The sequence below is a fragment of the Triplophysa dalaica genome, chromosome 1 (assembly GCF_015846415.1).
Source record: "Triplophysa dalaica isolate WHDGS20190420 chromosome 1, ASM1584641v1, whole genome shotgun sequence".
Lineage (NCBI taxonomy): Eukaryota > Metazoa > Chordata > Actinopteri > Cypriniformes > Nemacheilidae > Triplophysa > Triplophysa dalaica.
In genome coordinates, this window is record NC_079542.1 from 18,528,799 (window position 1) to 18,547,878 (window position 19,080).

Consider the following 19,080-nt stretch of genomic DNA (forward strand, 5'->3'; position numbering starts at 1 on the left):
AGTTTATATGACACAGCCCACACAAAGACACAACGCTGAATGTATCTTAAAAGCATTTATAATTCTCAAACATCTGGACATCGTTAGGCTACATCAACCAAAAATGTTAGGATATACATAAAGAAGACAGAAATACCTTGCTCCTAATAAAACATTTTCATTTCATTTTGAACAAGCCTCTGTACATATCACACATGTTTAAATAGTAGAGAGTAGTGACATGTTCATTTACAATCTATGACATTATACGTCTGCTCCACTTGTGCTGAATATGAAGTGGTGATGAATATGAATCCAAATCACTGGAACACTTAAAGTGAAACATTCAGATTGAAGAACACATGCACTCGTGCAAACAGGTTATGAAAAAAATCCAGTAATACAGTTTAACATATAACAATGGAGTGATACAGAACTCTAAATTCCTACCGCAGAACCCCCTGTGCAAAAAAAGCAATGCAAACAAACAAAATGTGTATCCTGTAACAGAATAAAAGCACCAATAAAAGTGCTCTACCTTCAACATGACACCTCACTGAGACGGAGTGCTCCATGCAAACATTTATTATAACAGTCACAGTGGCATAACTAAAAAAATAAAGAGTTTCAGACAGTTTTTTAGGTGAATTATAATGAGAACCTTTGAAGAACATAATTCTCTTGACTCCAGAAGACAATAATAAATAATAGGACAGAAACATGATACAGCAGTATGTTGTAGCATCCACAAACCTAACAAGGGAGAGCCGTGATAAAAGATAAAACGCATGAGCTAGTTTATCGTCTCTAAACAAGATCTCCTTGGAACTCAGGATGTACTGTTGCATACTAACCATAATCACATCGGTTTGCCTTCTATACACATATTTACCAAATATCACCAAGATATAATGTGCCCAAGAACCCAGTGTTTGAGTAACCCTATTGCACTGATCCATGACCAGTTTCTGGCTTCCAATCTTAAACCATTAAAACAGAAATAGGAAGGTCACCTCTAAAACTAAAAAAGATCCATCTTTAAAACTGCTTGTTAAAATGTGTTCTTCATTTGGGCTCGCACCCTTAAAAACCTTACATCAGTCCATTTTGACTGATACTGTACATTACGCTCTTATCCATGTATTACACAAATGCTTTAATCAAAATAATAAATTCATTATCTGGTGAGAATAATAAGCATCACTGCTTCATATTTGCTTTTATGCTACATCAGTAAACTTAGGCTTTTATGTAATACTATGCAATTCAAAACTGTACCAATCTAAACAAGATATGTCTAATGGATGGCATGTATGCAGCTGATGTGTTTGTCAACACAGTAATGCCATTTAAAAGCACTTTTGTGTGTTAAAAAAGAAAGTACATAATTTACTGTATCCAGTGAACGGTTTCGACTGGTAAAAGTTTAGTTGCAGGCATTCCTGAAACAGTCCTCAATAAACATCCCTTTGTCAGCACAGTTCGTCCTGTCATCAAAGCAGGTCTCTTCATAACCTCATCGCTGCCCTACAAGTGTTTATAAAAAGTGTTGCCAGCTTCAAACGTTCCCATTAGGACTGCTGAGGCCAAGGGCTTGAACCACATCCACAGTCAACCCACTCTTCAGAGTCCTCCGCACTACAACATACACAATACACAATTACATCCAATACACACAATCTTCTATTAAAACAATCAGTGTTTAAGCTAATTCATATTTTGTATTCATACAGTACTGTTTGCATTTTTTACAAAGCAAAGCAACTCAAATAAATATTAAATAATATTGTGCTTCATCGTCATTGAGACTGATTACATATGTTACATTATATGCAAATGTTTCGGATCCATAAAGTAGAATATTTATTAATATTTGAAGATTTGTTTAATATCATTTTCTCGTGCACTACAAAAAGGGTGTCTGGCTGTTCAAACTGGCACAAACAGAAGTGGTGGCTTTAGGGACTTTTGGATTTAGGGGCTTTTTGTGTTGTGATTATGTTGTGTTTTGGAGATTATGTTGTGTTTTGGACACAGATAGTGTTGAATGCAAACAGTGAACTAAGTCCTTAATCGTATCCCCCAGGTTTAGAATTAAAACAACCTTTAGTAAAGGGTAAAAAGAAAATCTCACAAGCACTGACATTCAAAACCTACTCACATGACTTTCTGTTAAGCCGGGAACGTTTGCGTGTTTTTGGGCTAGACGACCTTGCAGTAGGATTCTGGGTGACGGACATGACCAGACGATCCATGATCTCATCTGTGGCGTCGTCTTGTGAGTTGGCACCGTCCTCTTTGGCTACGGACATGTTCGTACTAAGTCTGCCTACACCTGTGTGGAAATATTTTAATAGATCATTACAGCAGAAACAGGTCGGGCATCAGCTAAAGACAGAGGGCTGATAACACTTCTCCGCAAGATGACTGAAATCAGTGGGTTGTGAAAGTGGCACACTGAAATAAATTTGAGTTAATATTCATCCAGGTTGAACCACATTGCAATGGCTGATTAGACAGTTAGCACACACAAACTTACCACTTCAAAAGAGTTATATTCTCTCAACATTCAACGGAAAAGGATGCAGCTAAGTACGTACTATGTGACATGTTTATTAGTTTGGCAAACCCACTTCATGCAGTTTGTACAATACAGTACTACAGTATCTCTACCTTCATCATATATGTCCTCTGTTGTTTGGCTCTCTACTGGTGAAGTAGGAGAACTGTCAGAGTCATAAGACTCCTCTGTAAGATTAAACGTTCCAACCTTAAAAATCTCAATAGATTTTTATTATATTTCAAAAACTGTTTATCTGTGCACACATTCATGCTCTACCTTCATCATCTCCCTGAAGAGTTGGTGATGTGGGAGAAGTGTCAACACCAGAGGTCAAAATCTCTATAAACATTCAAATTCCCAATAAAGACACCAAATCAGTTCTAGATTTAAATGTCAATCTGTGCTCAACATCACCTAATTCACTGGTAGTGGTATTTTAAGAAAGGATCAAGGAATGTTTTCAAATACAGATATAACGTGACCTAAACAGGGTTTACAATAAAAGTTCCTCTAGAAGCCCGAGCATCAGGTGATTTTTTAAAACCTGGATTCGCTACATCACAGTATCTTACTTCTGACAGCACGACTCCTGCGCAGTTTGCTCTTGTCATCACTGGCGATGAGCAAGTTCTTCATGTTTTCATGCTCCTCTTCGGCTGGCTCTGGTTCTAGTGTTGAGGATACACGAGACGGGCTGTCCTGAGAGAAAGCTGGTACCGCTCCAGAAAACTTCTCTGTCTGTGAACATTTATTCAGACAATATTAGTTATCGACAAGTTTTAGTTTTTATATTGAGCAATTGATATGACACAACATTGGATATCTCGAAAAGCCCAATATAATGTTGTTTGAGTCAAGTGCATACTACAGTTATTAAGATCATTAAGATACGTACATATGGGTGGATGAAAGACTAATATTGAAATTTGTACTATGGTATGAAAAAAGGAAAAAATGTAGAAAAAAAACTAGCATGAAGATACTGTATCTATTGCTCTCTCTTATGCTACTTTATATGATAAATATCAATACTTATAATATAAAACAATGTAATATTAACAGTTTGTTTTCTTTATTTTTTCTCCTTCGCACACCATAGGACACATGTGAGATTTATGTGTTAACTCCCCATGTCAGAGCTAATGTCACACACCTCTGTGATCAGCTTGCCCCTGGTTTTTGTGCGTTCCCGGTGGGCGGCTCTTTTGCTTTTTTGTGTGAGGGCTCTCTCTCTGGTGGTGCGGAATTCAAGGGCAAACTCACTGATGATCTTACAGAACTGAGTTACTTTTGTGTCCCGCACCGAGAATGAGGGTTGACCCAGGTAAAGCAGGAAAGAGTGAAACCTGCAATTTCAGGGAAAGAAGAGGAGACGTTAATCTTGTCAACGTATGCTCCAGTTCAGGCAATAAGCACCTTTCTTCATACTTTCTATACAAAGTAATTGTACTGCTCAAACAAACATGAAGAATAAAAAGGACCACAATGGAATTTTTTCATTTCAGACTTAGATTTTAAAACCTGAATAACTCCTCTATTAAATAATGTGTCGTGCATGTTACCTGTTAATAATGCGTCTATGCACGACCTTCAGTATGATAATCCTCTCAGTACAGTCTTTCAGGAATTCTGTCATCTTGTTTTTCAAAAGTGCTTTAGTCTCATGTTTGGACACCATTTTTAGGTTGTCCCAGGACATTTTGCATTTTCTCTCCAATTGAACGAGGTTTTCAGATAACTGCTCAAAATCCACCTACAGGAAAGGAAGAAGATAATAGATGTAGACAATAAACAACATTTCTTTGTATACGTTTTCTTCTCTTGAAGGTCATTCTGTACAGAAATGTGAAATCTGCAGCACAGTGGTTTATTATATATTTATAATTAAAATTATTTATATTTAAATACTTTCAAAGCATGCTACAGAAATGTGCTTTGAGCAGCTCCATACTATTAAAGCCTAGTAATATCATGCATTCTCAGCTAATTATGAATAATGTTGAAGATTAAAGGGTTTGCAATAAAACTTAAAATATGTCACTAGACACCTACTTTAGCAGACTGTGTGATGGCAGGGATCTCAGAGTAGAGATCTGTTGTATCTGGATAGTTTTCTACTACAAAATTGCAGGTATGATGAAGCAGAGACTGTCGGTGTACTGTGTCCTTCACCTCAGTTACCTTCTCCAGATAGTTGAGCTCAAAACCCTTAGCCTGCAGGAGACACACACCATCTAAAGTCATCATGCAAAATCTAATAGGTTTAAATAGGGATGCACCGGTGTGTAAATTTTGTCTGATAACGATAATCGAATATTCTTAACATTGGAAGCCGATAACAGATATATTGTCCGATAAACAGTATCTAAATATTAATATAGTAGTAAATTAATATAATAGTATATGATGACAGAATTTACATTTTTGAGTTAACTATCCCAGAGTCTATATTAATGCGAGTACAGAAACTATGTAAGAGTAATCATTTTTCATAATAATCAATCATCTTTCATAATAACAGCAATCTTAACAAATCCATATCTTCATGGTTGCAAATGTTTTGTCTTCATATTTCGTGTAAATATGTACTTGCATGCATTACTTGAAAAAAATCACTGGTTTACTTGTATCTACACAATACAAAATCTATGATGGTGCGGACAGCTTCTGTGTGTGTGTGTAAAGTTCAATGGGTCAGCAGACAGCAAACTACTTACGTACTGACCACAGAAAATATGCCATGCAGGGTTTAAATCATATCTTTCACAAGCAACAACAAAACATGAAGACAGAGCTGAATAATCTTGTCCATCAAGTTCCAGGCCACTATACCTGCCCTTAAATAATTCACCCATGCACAAAAATAAAACTTACTGATACAATCCCACGATTCCCATCCTAGATGTAAATGACTTTGTTTCTCAGTTGAACATAAACAAATTAAAATGACATCACGTTATTTCTTTAAATGGAAATCAACATGACAGAGCTTCAAAAAGCACATCCATTAAAGCAGAGGTTCTCAAAGTGGGGTCCTTGGAAATAATTTGTGATCCCTGCTGTAGCATAATGATCCAGAATGTCCATGGTCTAATTTTGAGCTACAGGTTAAATTGTTCAATTTGGTCGAATTTGTATAGCCCGAGACTAGGGCTGTCACAATTATTCAATAACCGTCTCATCACAATTATTTGAAATAATCACAGTTGACATAATTGACTACCATATAGGAAAAATGTAATGATAGTCAAAGATGCCAAAGAACTGTTTCCTTTCCTAAATTCTTCACAATACCTCATTTTGTGTTCAACAGAACAAAAACATATCTTTCCCCTTTGGTAATGGATGATGTCCAAGAACTGAAATGGCAAACATTTATCCAAATATCGTTCTTTGTGTACAGGTTTGAAACAACTTGAGGGTGACTAAATGATAGCAGAATTTTCATTTTTGGGTAAACGGTCCCTTTAAAGCAATCCAAGATATCTTCTCGACTAAAACAGTGTTTTCATGAGAGAAAACTATTCATATTTAAAGCTTATTTGGTGAGTGTTGTATCACATATCCATTGAAAAAAAAAACAGTGCAGATGAAAATATGGTGGAACATTAATAATCTTTTCATTGAATTTTGGGTCTCTTCGCTAGTTGTCCTATGCATGTTTTGTCATGACACATTTATGAACCAGGTGATTCTATCTTAATCTTAATCTTAAGTAAATTGAGAGAATGTTTATGTTTAAAATGTATAACATTGCTCCCTTTACTCACATAAATATAAGAAGTCACTGTCAAGGAAATCGAGCACTTACATTGGAGCTATTGAGAAAGTTGCCAATGGCCAATAGTGTTGCTAGGATATGCTTGAAGGTTTTGTTCTTGGCAAGTTGTTCCATACCCAGTTTCAGGTCAAAAAGGGGCTCTGCTATCTCCTGCAATATTCATGTGTGAAGGAAAGATGATGACAGAGAGAGATTGAAAAAGAATGGTTATTTATATATATATCAGTGCGATGAGAATATCGCAATTTGATATATTTCATTAGCTTGACTTCAGGCTGTTTGTGGTTGCCAAGCAACATTGCAACTTGCCATATAAATATAGAATTAGTGGTCACAGGTGTGTGCTTGTGTGTGTGTTTTGGCACTTTAAAGGAACTCTTTTGCTAAGAGTGAAAGTACTTTATCATTTAAAGAGTGTTGCAAAATGGCTCTGACCTTCTCCATGGTGTCATAGTTCAATTTAAAAGCCCAGAGCTGTAATCGGGCTGTGAGGTTATTGATGGAGGAGAGAGTGAGCAAAAACTGCTCTGCTGTACCCAGAGGCACATCAGGATTAGCCAGCTGGGCTTCCTGAATCTTCTGCTTCTCTTCATCTGTCGGAGTCATAGTCAGAATTTTCTAAAAAGAAAAGATACCATTTGTGAATATTTCAAATTTGTACAGTATAACTTTAAACTGAGTTTGAATTTACTGTTTAAGTTCCTCAGTTCTCAGTTAAAAACAACAGAACACCCAATAAATGTTTTAATTCTTGTTCGTTTCAGAATCCATTCACGTCTGTAACATTAAAAAGTAGTATATTAGCAAGTACAGTAGATGGCCTCCAAGCTACAGGACACTGGACTGCAAGCAATAAATCTTCTTTTACATTTACATTTAGTCATTTAGCAGAAGCTTTTATCCAAAGCGACTTACAGATAGTTTAGGGAGAAATAAGCAATATGTCATAGAGGAGCAATAATAAAATAGGTGCAAAGTTTTTTTATGTGCTGTTACTGCCCCCCTGTGGATATCAGGATTGCATTACCTCAATCCCCTCTTTAGTGATGGCAAATTCATCAAAGTGAAGGATGGCAGCCTTGATGACATGTAAAGCAGGTAAAACAGTCATGCCAATGTTGATGGCATTGCTTCTCTTAGGATCAAGGACCAGAATGGCACCTTTCTTGGCTTCTGGACTTTTCTGTGGAAAACAAAACACAAATGCAATCTACTTAAAAAAACCTTGGCCCTTCATAGCAAAACCCAAAATTGAAACATCTATTCAGTACATTAAATAGCAATCATCCCCATAGTTACTTAACAGAATTTTAACAGTATTTAGTCATTAAATTTACTTAAAGGGACAATTTTGTGACTGGCCCCCAAAAGTTGATCATAATTTCCTTACACTCAAGGCATTCATTATTTGTTCTGATCAATACAGAGAAAGATATTTGGACGAATGCTTGTAACCAAGCAGTTCTTGGCCACCATTGACTACCATAGGAGGAGAAATTACATTGGTAATCAGAAGTGTCCCAGAACTGTTTGCTGTCCCACATTCTTCTAAATATCTTTTTTTGTGTTCAACAGAACAAAGAAATTTATAAAGAATTTCTTCCTACTCTGGTTCATTTTGGGATTAACTGTTCCTTTAAGTAAATTGGCCGGGGGTTCTCTTTGTTTAAATTATCTATGTATTCTGTTATAAATACATCATTCATTCATTTAGGTTTGTATGTCGCACCTTCACTACAGGTAGGTCTTTTCCCTTGGACTCAAACAGGTGTTCCAGCTTTGCTGTATCAACCGCAACCTTATCAAGCGTGACCCACACCGTGCCCCGCCCAAACCTGCACTTCCTGGGACTGTCGGGCTGTTTGAGCTCCTTCCAAAACAGCTTAACTGTTTTCCGTTTGGTCAAAAATGCTGGATTAATCCCCTGAGACGGAGACAGAGAAGGCATTCCTGGAGGCGGAGGGGGCACACACAAACCTCCAAAGGGTGGAGGCGGTGGAGGAGGGGGTGGAGCCAGTCCCGCAGGCCCAGGAGGAGGTGGGGGAGGAGGTGGGATAGCAGAGCCCAGCCCTGGCACTGGGGGAGGAGGAGGTGGTATTCCGTGAGAAAAAGCATTGTCAAAAGTGTCTATATCCAGCACATCGATATCTTCCTCCTCCATCAAATCAGTGAAGTCGAGATCTTTGATGTGTAAAGGCCTGGAGCTGGGCTGCAGGTGCCCCCAGGTATCCTGACTACCCCTGGATAGCGGTGTCATCATCGTCTTCTCCAAACTCTGCGAGTGCATTTCTGCTTCAATGCTGTACTGTGGACTCAGCTTCAGCCTCGCACGAGCCGTCTCAGTGCTACCTCCAAGGCTCTCCAACTCTGCCCGCTTGGACGTGTCATCGGAGGATTGTGAGGAACAAGACTGCAGTCTGGAGAGCCGTCCAGCCACACTGCTGATGCCATTGTCTTCTAGAGCACTTTCCAGACTGGGACTTTTCAGACCTCCCGTGCTGGTGTTGTTTTTGGAGTAGAGCATGTCCAACATGAACTTCCTGTCATTAGAGAGGGTGCTGTGCTGTTCTGTTGTACTGCCCCGACGGTGCACACCACCCTCTAGAGAAAGAACATGACACTTAACACTGGTGGTACACTCAAATACCAGCTTCATAGCACACAATAATGACTGGCAGCAATGCATTTTATTCATATGTGTTATTAAAGATGCATTAAAATTCATGTATGCGTGTTGCATTAGTGTGTATGGGAGCACAAGCTGAAGTTAAAGGGATAGTTCACCCAATAATGAAAAGTCATGAATTACTCACTCTCTACTTGTTACAAACCTTTATATATTTCTTTGTTTCCAAACAGTTCTTGGACACCAGTGAGTATCATAGCAGGAAAAATGACATTGGCAGTCAAAAAGTGCCCCAGAACGGTTTGCTGTCCTACATTCTTAAAAATATCTTCTTTGTGTTCAACAAAACTAAAAAGTTATATCGTATTTTTCATACAATGGTAGTCAAAGGTGTTCAAGAAATGTTTGGTTACAAGCAAAATATCTTTCTCTGTGTTCACCAGAACAATACAGATTTGGAACAACTCGACGGTGAGAAAATGATGACAGAATTTTTATTTTGGGGTGAACTATCCCTTTAAGCTATGAGAAGAATTCAAGAAAACTTGGCAGGAAAATACACAACACATGCACAGTTTATCGAGACCGCTTTAGAGAATGAACAAAATATTACCATAAGAAAGGATCACCAAATATGAACTAAAACGTGCAGTCAATGTTTGCTTTATTTCTTGCAAGCTTTTTATTCTTCTATGCATATTTGTATGACTATGTGCCTTTTGTCCAGATTTTAGATGTTTTTACAGTTTTTTTGTACAGCACTGTTCAACGTTGTTTTACTGAGTGCTACTTGAATTTGAACTAAAAGCCGTATTACGTCATATGCTGTACGTAGTTTGCCCTTTGCCAAATAAATTTGTCCAATAAATACCCAATGTTCAGTGTTTTTGTACCATATATTTGGTTTAATCTAACCTGAATGGGCGTTAAAAGCACATGGCAACTTCTGTACCTCCTGTAGCTCAAATGGTAGATATATGGCACTAGCAAATGCACTGATACCCAGAAAAACGCATTCTCTAATGATCAATTTAAAAGCATATCATTCAAAAATTCTTGAATGAAACCTGAATGAGAGTTTAAAACTGTACAGTTTAAATAGCCCAATCTGATGTTTGGATGATTCCTACATAATAAAAGCATGATAAACAATACCTCTTACCTTTAGTTGGCCCAGCACAGGCACAGATCACGGTGTTCCCACATGCTACCATCCTGTACTTTCAGTTAGCCTCTGCAGACTAATAGCGTTTAACTTTCAGCTAACTGCCTTAACCCTCATTAAGCCAAAACGGAAACCGGGCGAGGGAGATCCTCATCTCCAAATGTAAATAGTTTACATGTCAGGCCTTCTACTTGAGCTAATTTACACTCCCTGGACGAAGGGTTTGTTAATGGCTGTGTCATATGGACCATGGCCACGGAGGGGAGATATGGAATCTCTTTCAAATATTTACACTTTGGAGCATTGACGATTTTTGCTTGAACTTTAAGCTGTTCCATCAGCCCTTATACAAAGACTTTTGCCTTGTGTGCCAGAATTTCCCTACTGTATGTCAACGGGAAAAAAAGGAAGTCTTTTCAAATTGATTATACTCTTACGTCTCAAACACAGGTTTGTTCACATATCTTTCTGGCAACATAAAGATTCTGTCGGGACATGTCATAAGACATATGTATCAGAGTCTGACAGGGATGTAGTAGAGAACAGAATGATGATATGAAGAATGATAGACACATAGGGGAGGAGTGGGAATGAAATATCTTGCCTGCTTCATTGTGGGATGGTGTGTTTCCTGGCTGCTCCAGGGTGTGTCTGGTCAAGTTTATCTCTTGCGACTGGATCTCCTGGCCACTAACAGACCCTACAAAACAGACATTTCCACCATTCACACTGAATTAAACAAATCAGCCTACCGCTTAGAAGAATAAAATGTCAACAGTCTGCATGCAGTACAAACACATGCTTATCATACATCTTAAAAACAATACAATTTTGTGTTGGAGTTCATATGAACACAAGTCTGAAAGTATGATGCTTAAAACAAATCAACAATATATCTGAAATATTTGATATACACATCACATGTAAATGCTGTGCATTTTATTTTACCCTCACAAAGTTTATTACCAGAGAATGTGTTTGTTTGGCACAGATAATTATTCCTCTAGGGATCACAGTGGCCACAGGAACTTTCAGTAAAAGATAACCGACTACACTGTAAAAAAACAACTATAGAATTGACTTACTTTTTGTGTTAATTTCCTTAAGTTTTGCACACAGTTTTTTAAAGTCATTTTTACTATAAAGGAGACAGTTTTTTTGATGTTTTGGGGCTTTGGATATGTTTTTTGGTGGTTTAACAGGGGGATGTTCATGATTAAAATAAAAAAAAGCTTCATATTTCAAGTCTATTGTCCACCGCTGTCCCTCTTCTAACAAAAAGACTGAATTTCTTCCGGTCTATATAAAGTCCCTCCTTCAGAAACGCTCTGATTGGTAAAGCTGACCAGGGCTGCGTTTCCCAAATGCATCTTAGGCTTAAGTTGATCTTAGAACCGTTGTCCCCAATAAAGTTATGATCAACTTTAGGCTACGATGGTTTTGGGAAACGAAGCCAATCTCTGTCGTGATTGGTTTCCCGCTTTGAGTGTGTGTCTGAAGATGTTCCACCCACACCATATCAGCGAGCTTCCTCTTCTCAGGCTGTTTTGATTGGTTGGTGCCCCTCTCAGTGCACGTGGGACCATTTAAATGGGACCATTTTAAAATTTTGTCATGTTTTTTATTTTTTCTAAACAGTTTTATAAAATTTTAACAGCACAAAAACGTGCAAAATGACAAAAAAAATAAGTAAAACTTAAACAACAAATGACCACAAATAAATTTTACACACGTTTAGATTAAGCAAAGCGTAACTGCACAAGGAAAACGACCAGAGCCTTGATGACAACATGGTGACCAAGAAAGCAAATTTAACTCAAAACGAAAGTGCAACAAAAAGTGGTGGAGAGATTTAGAAGGAAGAAATTAAGGTGGTTAAAAAGGCACATTACAAAGAGATAATGTTCTTCTTTATAATGTGATTTTAACTCCTAGTAGGGTATTGTACAGTAGATTACACATGCAGACAGAAGAATCAGACAGGAACAGAAGGTCGGGGGTATGAGCACCTGCAGAGGTTGAGCTGGAGACTGTCTGCTCAGCTTCAGCAGATGAAGTCTCGGGGTCTGTAGATGACACACTCTCGGTCACACTGCCGACCTGTGGCTTCCTTTTCTTCTCAAACTGGGATGCAGCCAGACTACGCAAGAATGTGTCTCTATAAAGCCATTAGAGATAAAGATAAACACTAAATTATTGGTCTGTAATGGAGGGATGACTCTAACCTTCTGACCATCAGGGCAAGTCGGAAATTATATTGTGAAATAGAAAGCCACATTTAAATAAAGGTAATACGAATTTTTTCATTCAGCAAAATAATAAAAATGTGATTAAAGGATCAGTTTACTAGAAAAGTTATTAAAAAGGGAAATCTCGCTTTCATGACAACATGCAGTTACATTGGAGAAAAACAATCATATAAATACATTCAAACATAAATGCATATAATTACATATCCAACAAAATCCCTTATATCCCACAACCACAACCAGCCCTGCAGTGACTGACAAAGCCCACCACCATCACTACAGGCACCTGTTACATCCCCTACTAAACCCATTAACATAAGCACCGCTAGATTTCCCTAAGGTCAGGAAGATTGCAGAATCACATACACAGTGCATGATTAGTTATTAAGCTTTAACTCTTTAGGAAGAAATATAACAGTAATATTACTGTATCAATCTCCCAGCCTGTGGTGTACCCGAAAATCTGTGATAACTCTTACTGAGGCATGTGTGAAAATAAGCCACTTCGCATGAATAGGATATTCAGGGTTTTAGAATCTTAAATATGAACTAAAAAAGGCATTAACACTTTAGTATGGACACCTATTATCATTACCGTTACATTAATTAAAGGTCCAGTGTATGAAACTTAGCAGCATGTAGGTTTTAACGGTGGCTAACGCTGATCTTGATATAGTCATGTTTTTAGAGATAATAATAATTTGTTTAGGGCTACTGTAGAAACAACATGGTGAATTCTGTGTAAGGGAACCGTGGTGTATGTAAAAAAGCTCTTTCTAAGATCATAAAAATATAACACTTCATTATGTAGTGTCTTTATACACATCTGAAGACATAGTTATGTATTTTATATTGCATTTCTGTCCAAAATTTTACACATAGGACCTTTAACATACGATAGATAAATTCTACAAAAAAAAACAAACACACGCACAGCCTCAGGTTCTGAGCACAGCAGCTGAATTAGCCCCAAACACCCGGATGCCGGCATGCTGATATATGCACAGAGCTGCTGGATACTTACGCATAATTCCTCAGAACTGGCAAGTCCCTATTCACATTCTCTAGACTGGAGAGAAACACTTCAATTCACATTCACAGTCTACATCATTACTATTACATGCCACAGGTCCCTCTATAATACTGTATGCTGTATATAGTATATAAAATGCCATCAGAGCCTGGGAATATTTCAGGTTATTGAACTACTTTGGACTTGTAACGCTTAAAAGCTCTAAATTGCTTTATATTCTGGTTGATCAGTTTCCTGGATCCCAAAAAATATTTTATTTTTGCATGAATATGGAAACATAGGATGTTTGGAACCCACAAAAACAGGGCAAAATCTGTAACAAATGTTTAAGAGATGAGTTGATCTTATGATGAAACAGAGAACAAAGAAAATGAGAAACAAATGAGAATGAAGGGAAAGTTCAGACAGGAAAGAATTGCTATTTATTGTTGATGACCAAATGTTTTTGTCACTGCTTTCCTGAACTTCATCATTATGTACCTTCCGAGGTCAGAAATATGATCAGAAATTATTCTTTAATATAAGAACAGACAAAAAACTTAGTGAAACAGCAAAGTACGTGTGACACGTAAAATTCTTATAGTTGTGGATAATTTAAATATACCTATTCAACAAACTTTCTCTAAATTCTTGTTCTTCCTTGAAATGAAATGTCACTTGGATAAGACTTAAACAGATTGATCATATTCACATTAAATGTTTCCAGCCCGCAGTCCCTTCCTCCAATCCTCCCTGACTTGTTTTTCCCAATATAACTAACTATAACAATGATTGAAAGTGCCTGTAACTCCAAAAGCCACATTCTTTAGCCACACTGCAGCTACTCACCAAACACTGTCTGCCTGCTGCTGTCTGTAAAAGGAGAGAGAAGAAAAGTCCAGGAATGTTGGACGCCACAGCAGAGGAAGAGATTAGGAGTTGTGTCAAATATTATGAGAGAAGAGGATGCAAAGAAGGGAGAGAGAGACACAGGCAGACAGAGAGAAAATGAGAAGTCATCAGTGAAAATAGAAGACAGAATCTTTTAAGACAAAGAAGAACATTAAGGCAAAGTATATTTGAGGGAAAGGAGTAAGATAACGGTATGAAGCACACTTTGTCCTGAAATATTTATTTAAACAAACCTAACAACATAACTAATATACACTTATTGATATATAAACTAGTAAGACACATTTCAATATCTTCCTGACATCACAGCCTTAAAAACGTACCCACTGTCCTGTCACGGTTTCCATATACAGTACAATGTTTTTGACAAGACTCATCCCGTTTAAAATCCAGTGTTTCATCCCATTTCCTTGACAAAATATCGCCATGCATTTTCTCCACCTATACCCCATACCCTTCCTCTCCTCTTTTTCTCTGGCCTTTTATCAGTCCTCATCTCAGAGCATCAGTCGCTTACTGACCTGAAACTCTTTTCCTCCGTGCGGCTGGGCTGCTCTGCTGTCATCTGGGAAGGTTTCTCCTGAGGAGAGTCCGTTTCTGTGAAAGAACCTCTGAAGAGAGGGAGTCCAGTTAGTGCAAGGTCAAGGCTGAAGCGCACACACACAGCTTTGGGGACTTACCATTGACTTCTATTGTTTTTAAATTCATTTAATTATAATTATACAGTAGACTATCCACAACTCACACCCTAACTTTTTCAGGAGACATTTTTAAACAAACAAGTGTACAGTGAGTTTGTCAGTAAATACGAATTTGCTCTGTCCCCTTAGCAATATACAAAAGATAACATTGATGACTTACAATTTTCTCAGGGAAACACAGCAAAACAAGACTTTCAGACTCGTTCTTTGCTAGTGTGCGGCATCGTTTAGACAAAGCATTTGTCACCCACTTTCATTTATACCCTGCGACCAAACGCCGGAGCGAGAACTGGACCCATGAACTGGGTTTTTGACTTAAAAGTGGTGCTACCCAGACCAATCCGTGTATGTCACCATCTACTGTGAAAACAGACTGCTCCATATGCTTTCAAACGGCTCTTGCGATACATTGGTGTAGTCTGCGCAGTCGAACACACCTATTGCCAGTTGGCATACAGGTAGCATTGTTTAAAGTGCATCACTTTTGTGTTACAGTTCAATTTCAAGGTTCAAAGATAGACAATACTCTTAAAGAAAATATGTGACCCTGGACAACAAAACCAGTCTTATGGGTCAATTTTTCTGAATAAATAAGCTTTCTATTGTAGTATGAGTTGTTAGAATAGGACAATATCTGGCTGAGATACAACCGTTTAAAACTCTGGAATCTGAGAGAACAAAATTGCTTTTGAAGTTGTTGATCAGGGGCACTGTGGCAGGACATCCACTCACAGAAATAAAGTTTTTATATATCTGAGGTAGGAAGTTTACAAAAATTTATGGAACATGATCTTTACTTAATATCCTAATGATTTTTGGCATATAAAGAAAAATCTATAGTTTTGACCCATTCAATGTATTTTTGTCATTTTCTAAAAATGTTCCCGCGCTACTTAAGACTGGTTTTATGATCCAGGGTCACATATATTTTCCTCTAAATTAACTATCCATAATATATTAAATCACTTTATATAGATTTGGAAATACATAGAGTGTTATATTAGTTAAATAATATTGTAACGAGCAAGGCGGGGACGAGAGCCGTGGGGGAACGATGCGAGTGATAATGAGTATCAGCTGCGCGTTGCACCAGTCCTGCATCTCTCACGGAGGAGATCAGAAGCATAAAAGGAGGAGCGACAGAGTGTATGACGAGAGAGGGCCAGGCCTGGACATTATGTTTGGTTTGATTATGTTTGTGTGGCCGGCAGTCGATCATTCGGCAGGGAGCTGCCGGCATTTTACTTTCGTTTGGTGGTTTGTTTATTTTATTCAAGTTTGGTTTAATGTTCGCCTTCTTCCTATTCTTTGAACATTTCTACAAATATACTGTATACAATATATTAAATATGACATAAGAATTGACACATTTATTATTATGCATGTATAAATTATTATATTATGTATTATTTTGCATTATATATTTTGTTTTCTAATGGAGGGAATTTTGTAATTGAAAATACATTTGAACAAGTTTAACAAAGGGTAACCACTTTGCTTCATTTTTATTTGCTTTTACTTTTGTGCTCTGTTCATTTGTATGCAAACAATGACTGTTTCACTACTATAGCACAAAATTGTACACAAAATATTTGTTCTCAAAATACACCAGACCTACCTTAAAAATGTATATAATATTATCGGGAATAAGATTCACATAACAATCAGATAGTGTTGTCATTTAATTTTCAAAATAATTTGTGCAAGGTTTTGAATACACTAAGGAGATATTCTCTATAATATTGCTTTAAATGGTCATGTTTGTACGAACAGGTCATGTTTCTGTGTGTTGTGCACACTGTACCCCCTTAAAAAAAATGGGTACATTGCTGGAGGCTGGAAAAAGAAGCACCATTCAACACTCTGGAGGAAACCATAATAAAAACTCTCCATCTACTGCCAAATATTCTAAATAACTCAAAGTGACTCATTTGTTTTTGTTAGACTTGTTTAACGTGACCATTAGATCATAATTTAGGTGTGCGATGTAGTGTGTCAATAGGCAGACATTAATAAAAGCAAGATCATCATTAAAAAAAAATGGGAAAATTAATAAATAATAATGCATGTGTACTGTGGATAGGGAAAAATGCTTGAATGGTAAGTTAGGAAAAGTTTGAAATGAGATAAATTTATAGTTGAAAATACTGTGGTTTGCTAACTGAAACCTGAACTTAAAATCAAAGCTAAATGAGTCATGGTTTAACTACAAAACCATGTAGTTGGTTTAATTCGCAGTAAAACCATAGCAAAAAAATGACTAGGGTCTCAGATCAGCAGCCAGGAGAACTTCAACCACCAACAAACAAAAGACAGAAGGTGATGTAAAATGTTCTACAGACCTGTTGGAGCTGCTGGAGGTTTCCTCTGTTATAGACCTGCCTTTTTTTAACCTCCTTCTAGAAATCCCCATGTGAGACATGTAGTGACTCATAAAAGAGCGCGCCCTAGTGGATGACCATGAAAGTGTGGAGGGGAGAAAGGGAAGGAGAGAGAGAGGTGGAACAATGATGGTGGTTAGATGGACAAATAGAGGGTTAAAATGTTGACGAGACCAAAACATCTGCAAGCATTAGAGCACACCACCAACCACCAAGAGCCACAGAAAAAAAACACGAAGGTATAGGCACACGGCATAGGCACATGTGTAGAGACTCTTGTCATTCAAGGTGAAGTGTGTCATTTTTTCTAATTGAATCCCTCCTGGTTTATTATGCAGAGAGACAACTATAAATATGTTATATTCACAAACACACAAAAAATTGCACACTTCAACTTTAAGAATAAGTGATCACAAAAATCTGGGTGGTTTAGAAACAATTCACAGTAGAACTACAAATAAAGGTGCTTGAGTACAGTACATAACAAAAGAAATTGTGATTTTTTTAAATTATGGGATGGATTTAATATTTGTGTGTGTGCTTTGGCAATGCGTCGCCATGTTACCGCATAAAAAATAGGGAAGCATTTTTAGAAAAATACAAACACTGATCAAATGAGCTGATAAAGTGTCAACAGCTAAACTTAGTTCATGACTTTACAGCCCAAACACATCCTGTTCAACCTTACAAATCAGCAGAGGCTGAATTCCTGTAGCTCTACGCAGATTTAAAAAGATTTCCAAATAAAATATTAGCTTTCTACATATATGTGCAAGGACTGTTGATTGAACAAGACATTTTAGTCTAGCCAAAAGCAACGGTTAAAATAGCACATTACTTTGGGCAAATAGGGATGAGGCAGCCAACCAAAACTTCTCTTATACCCACAACCCCCCAATACACCTTATAATCTTAAAGCTGATTACAATGCCTATAGACTCTCCAGGCTTTATGTGACTATAAAGAGTTATTAATTACTGCTGTGTGATGCAATACTATGTTTTCAATATAACTCAGAATCAGTTTAAAACAAAGAAAATTATCTATAATCCATTATTTTGTATAAATTGGCTGGTCTAATTTTAAGAAGCCATAATGCATTTATGATAGATCTTGTCTGCCATCTAATAACTGCAAACGGCAATTAAGTAAATTAACAATTAAGAAAAAAGATAATGAATAAATGTAATATTACATTTTTATCGCTTTGGATAAAAAAAGCGTCTGCCAAATGACTAAATTAATATTATTTATTCTCGACTTTATCCCATTGGCTCAGCATCGGCTTTGGCCAGCGGCACAGTACTGCAGGCATTACAGAGGTAACCTAAAGAACTTATTCTGGAGTCTGGAGAAATTATACTCATTCCTGAACCATGCCGACTAAGGCTGACAACAACATTTGTTCATCACTACACACTTCATCGGGCCATTACATGTTATTTTCAAATCTAATTCACAGACTAAATTGGTTACAATAAATATAAATAAAAAAAACAACGGTTACAATTAAAAATATAAATATTCTGATCTGTACACAACTGGGAAGATGCTATATTTAGTTCAATTTAGCCTTTTTTTGTTTTCTTTTATTTGTATTCTCTTCCAACAAACATATAAGTAATCATCTGTTCCAAAATACAGCAAATTTCTGCTGTTCTTCTGAAATCTCCCTATTTCCTCCTGATATTTTTGTTGTTGCCATAAATCA

The 19,080-nt window shown here is 37.1% G+C and overlaps 1 protein-coding gene across 7 annotated transcripts in view; it reads right to left on the reverse strand.

The window, feature by feature from the left end:
- Positions 1-40: 40 nt before the first annotated feature.
- Positions 41-19,080, reverse strand: part of fhod1 (formin homology 2 domain containing 1) — a 46,399-nt gene continuing 27,359 nt past the window's right edge. The window contains exons 12-29 of one of the 7 annotated variants that reach the window (XM_056749590.1): positions 17,331-17,435; positions 14,809-14,898; positions 14,225-14,248; positions 13,388-13,432; positions 12,124-12,272; positions 10,719-10,814; positions 8,053-8,924; positions 7,351-7,506; positions 6,759-6,941; positions 6,354-6,473; positions 4,595-4,756; positions 4,105-4,295; positions 3,696-3,888; positions 3,115-3,280; positions 2,819-2,881; positions 2,653-2,727; positions 2,141-2,314; positions 41-1,617 (exon numbers count right to left, since the gene is read on the reverse strand). In XM_056749590.1, coding sequence (XP_056605568.1) covers positions 1,538-1,617; positions 2,141-2,314; positions 2,653-2,727; positions 2,819-2,881; positions 3,115-3,280; positions 3,696-3,888; positions 4,105-4,295; positions 4,595-4,756; positions 6,354-6,473; positions 6,759-6,941; positions 7,351-7,506; positions 8,053-8,924; positions 10,719-10,814; positions 12,124-12,272; positions 13,388-13,432; positions 14,225-14,248; positions 14,809-14,898; positions 17,331-17,435 — 2,944 coding nt within the window. In that variant the 3' untranslated portion in view covers positions 41-1,537. The remainder of the gene's footprint in view (positions 1,618-2,140; positions 2,315-2,652; positions 2,728-2,818; positions 2,882-3,114; positions 3,281-3,695; positions 3,889-4,104; positions 4,296-4,594; positions 4,757-6,353; positions 6,474-6,758; positions 6,942-7,350; positions 7,507-8,052; positions 8,925-10,718; positions 10,815-12,123; positions 12,273-13,387; positions 13,433-14,224; positions 14,249-14,808; positions 14,899-17,330; positions 17,436-19,080) is intronic. The other 6 variants (XM_056749617.1, XM_056749599.1, XM_056749625.1 and 3 more) reach the window with 6 other exon arrangements.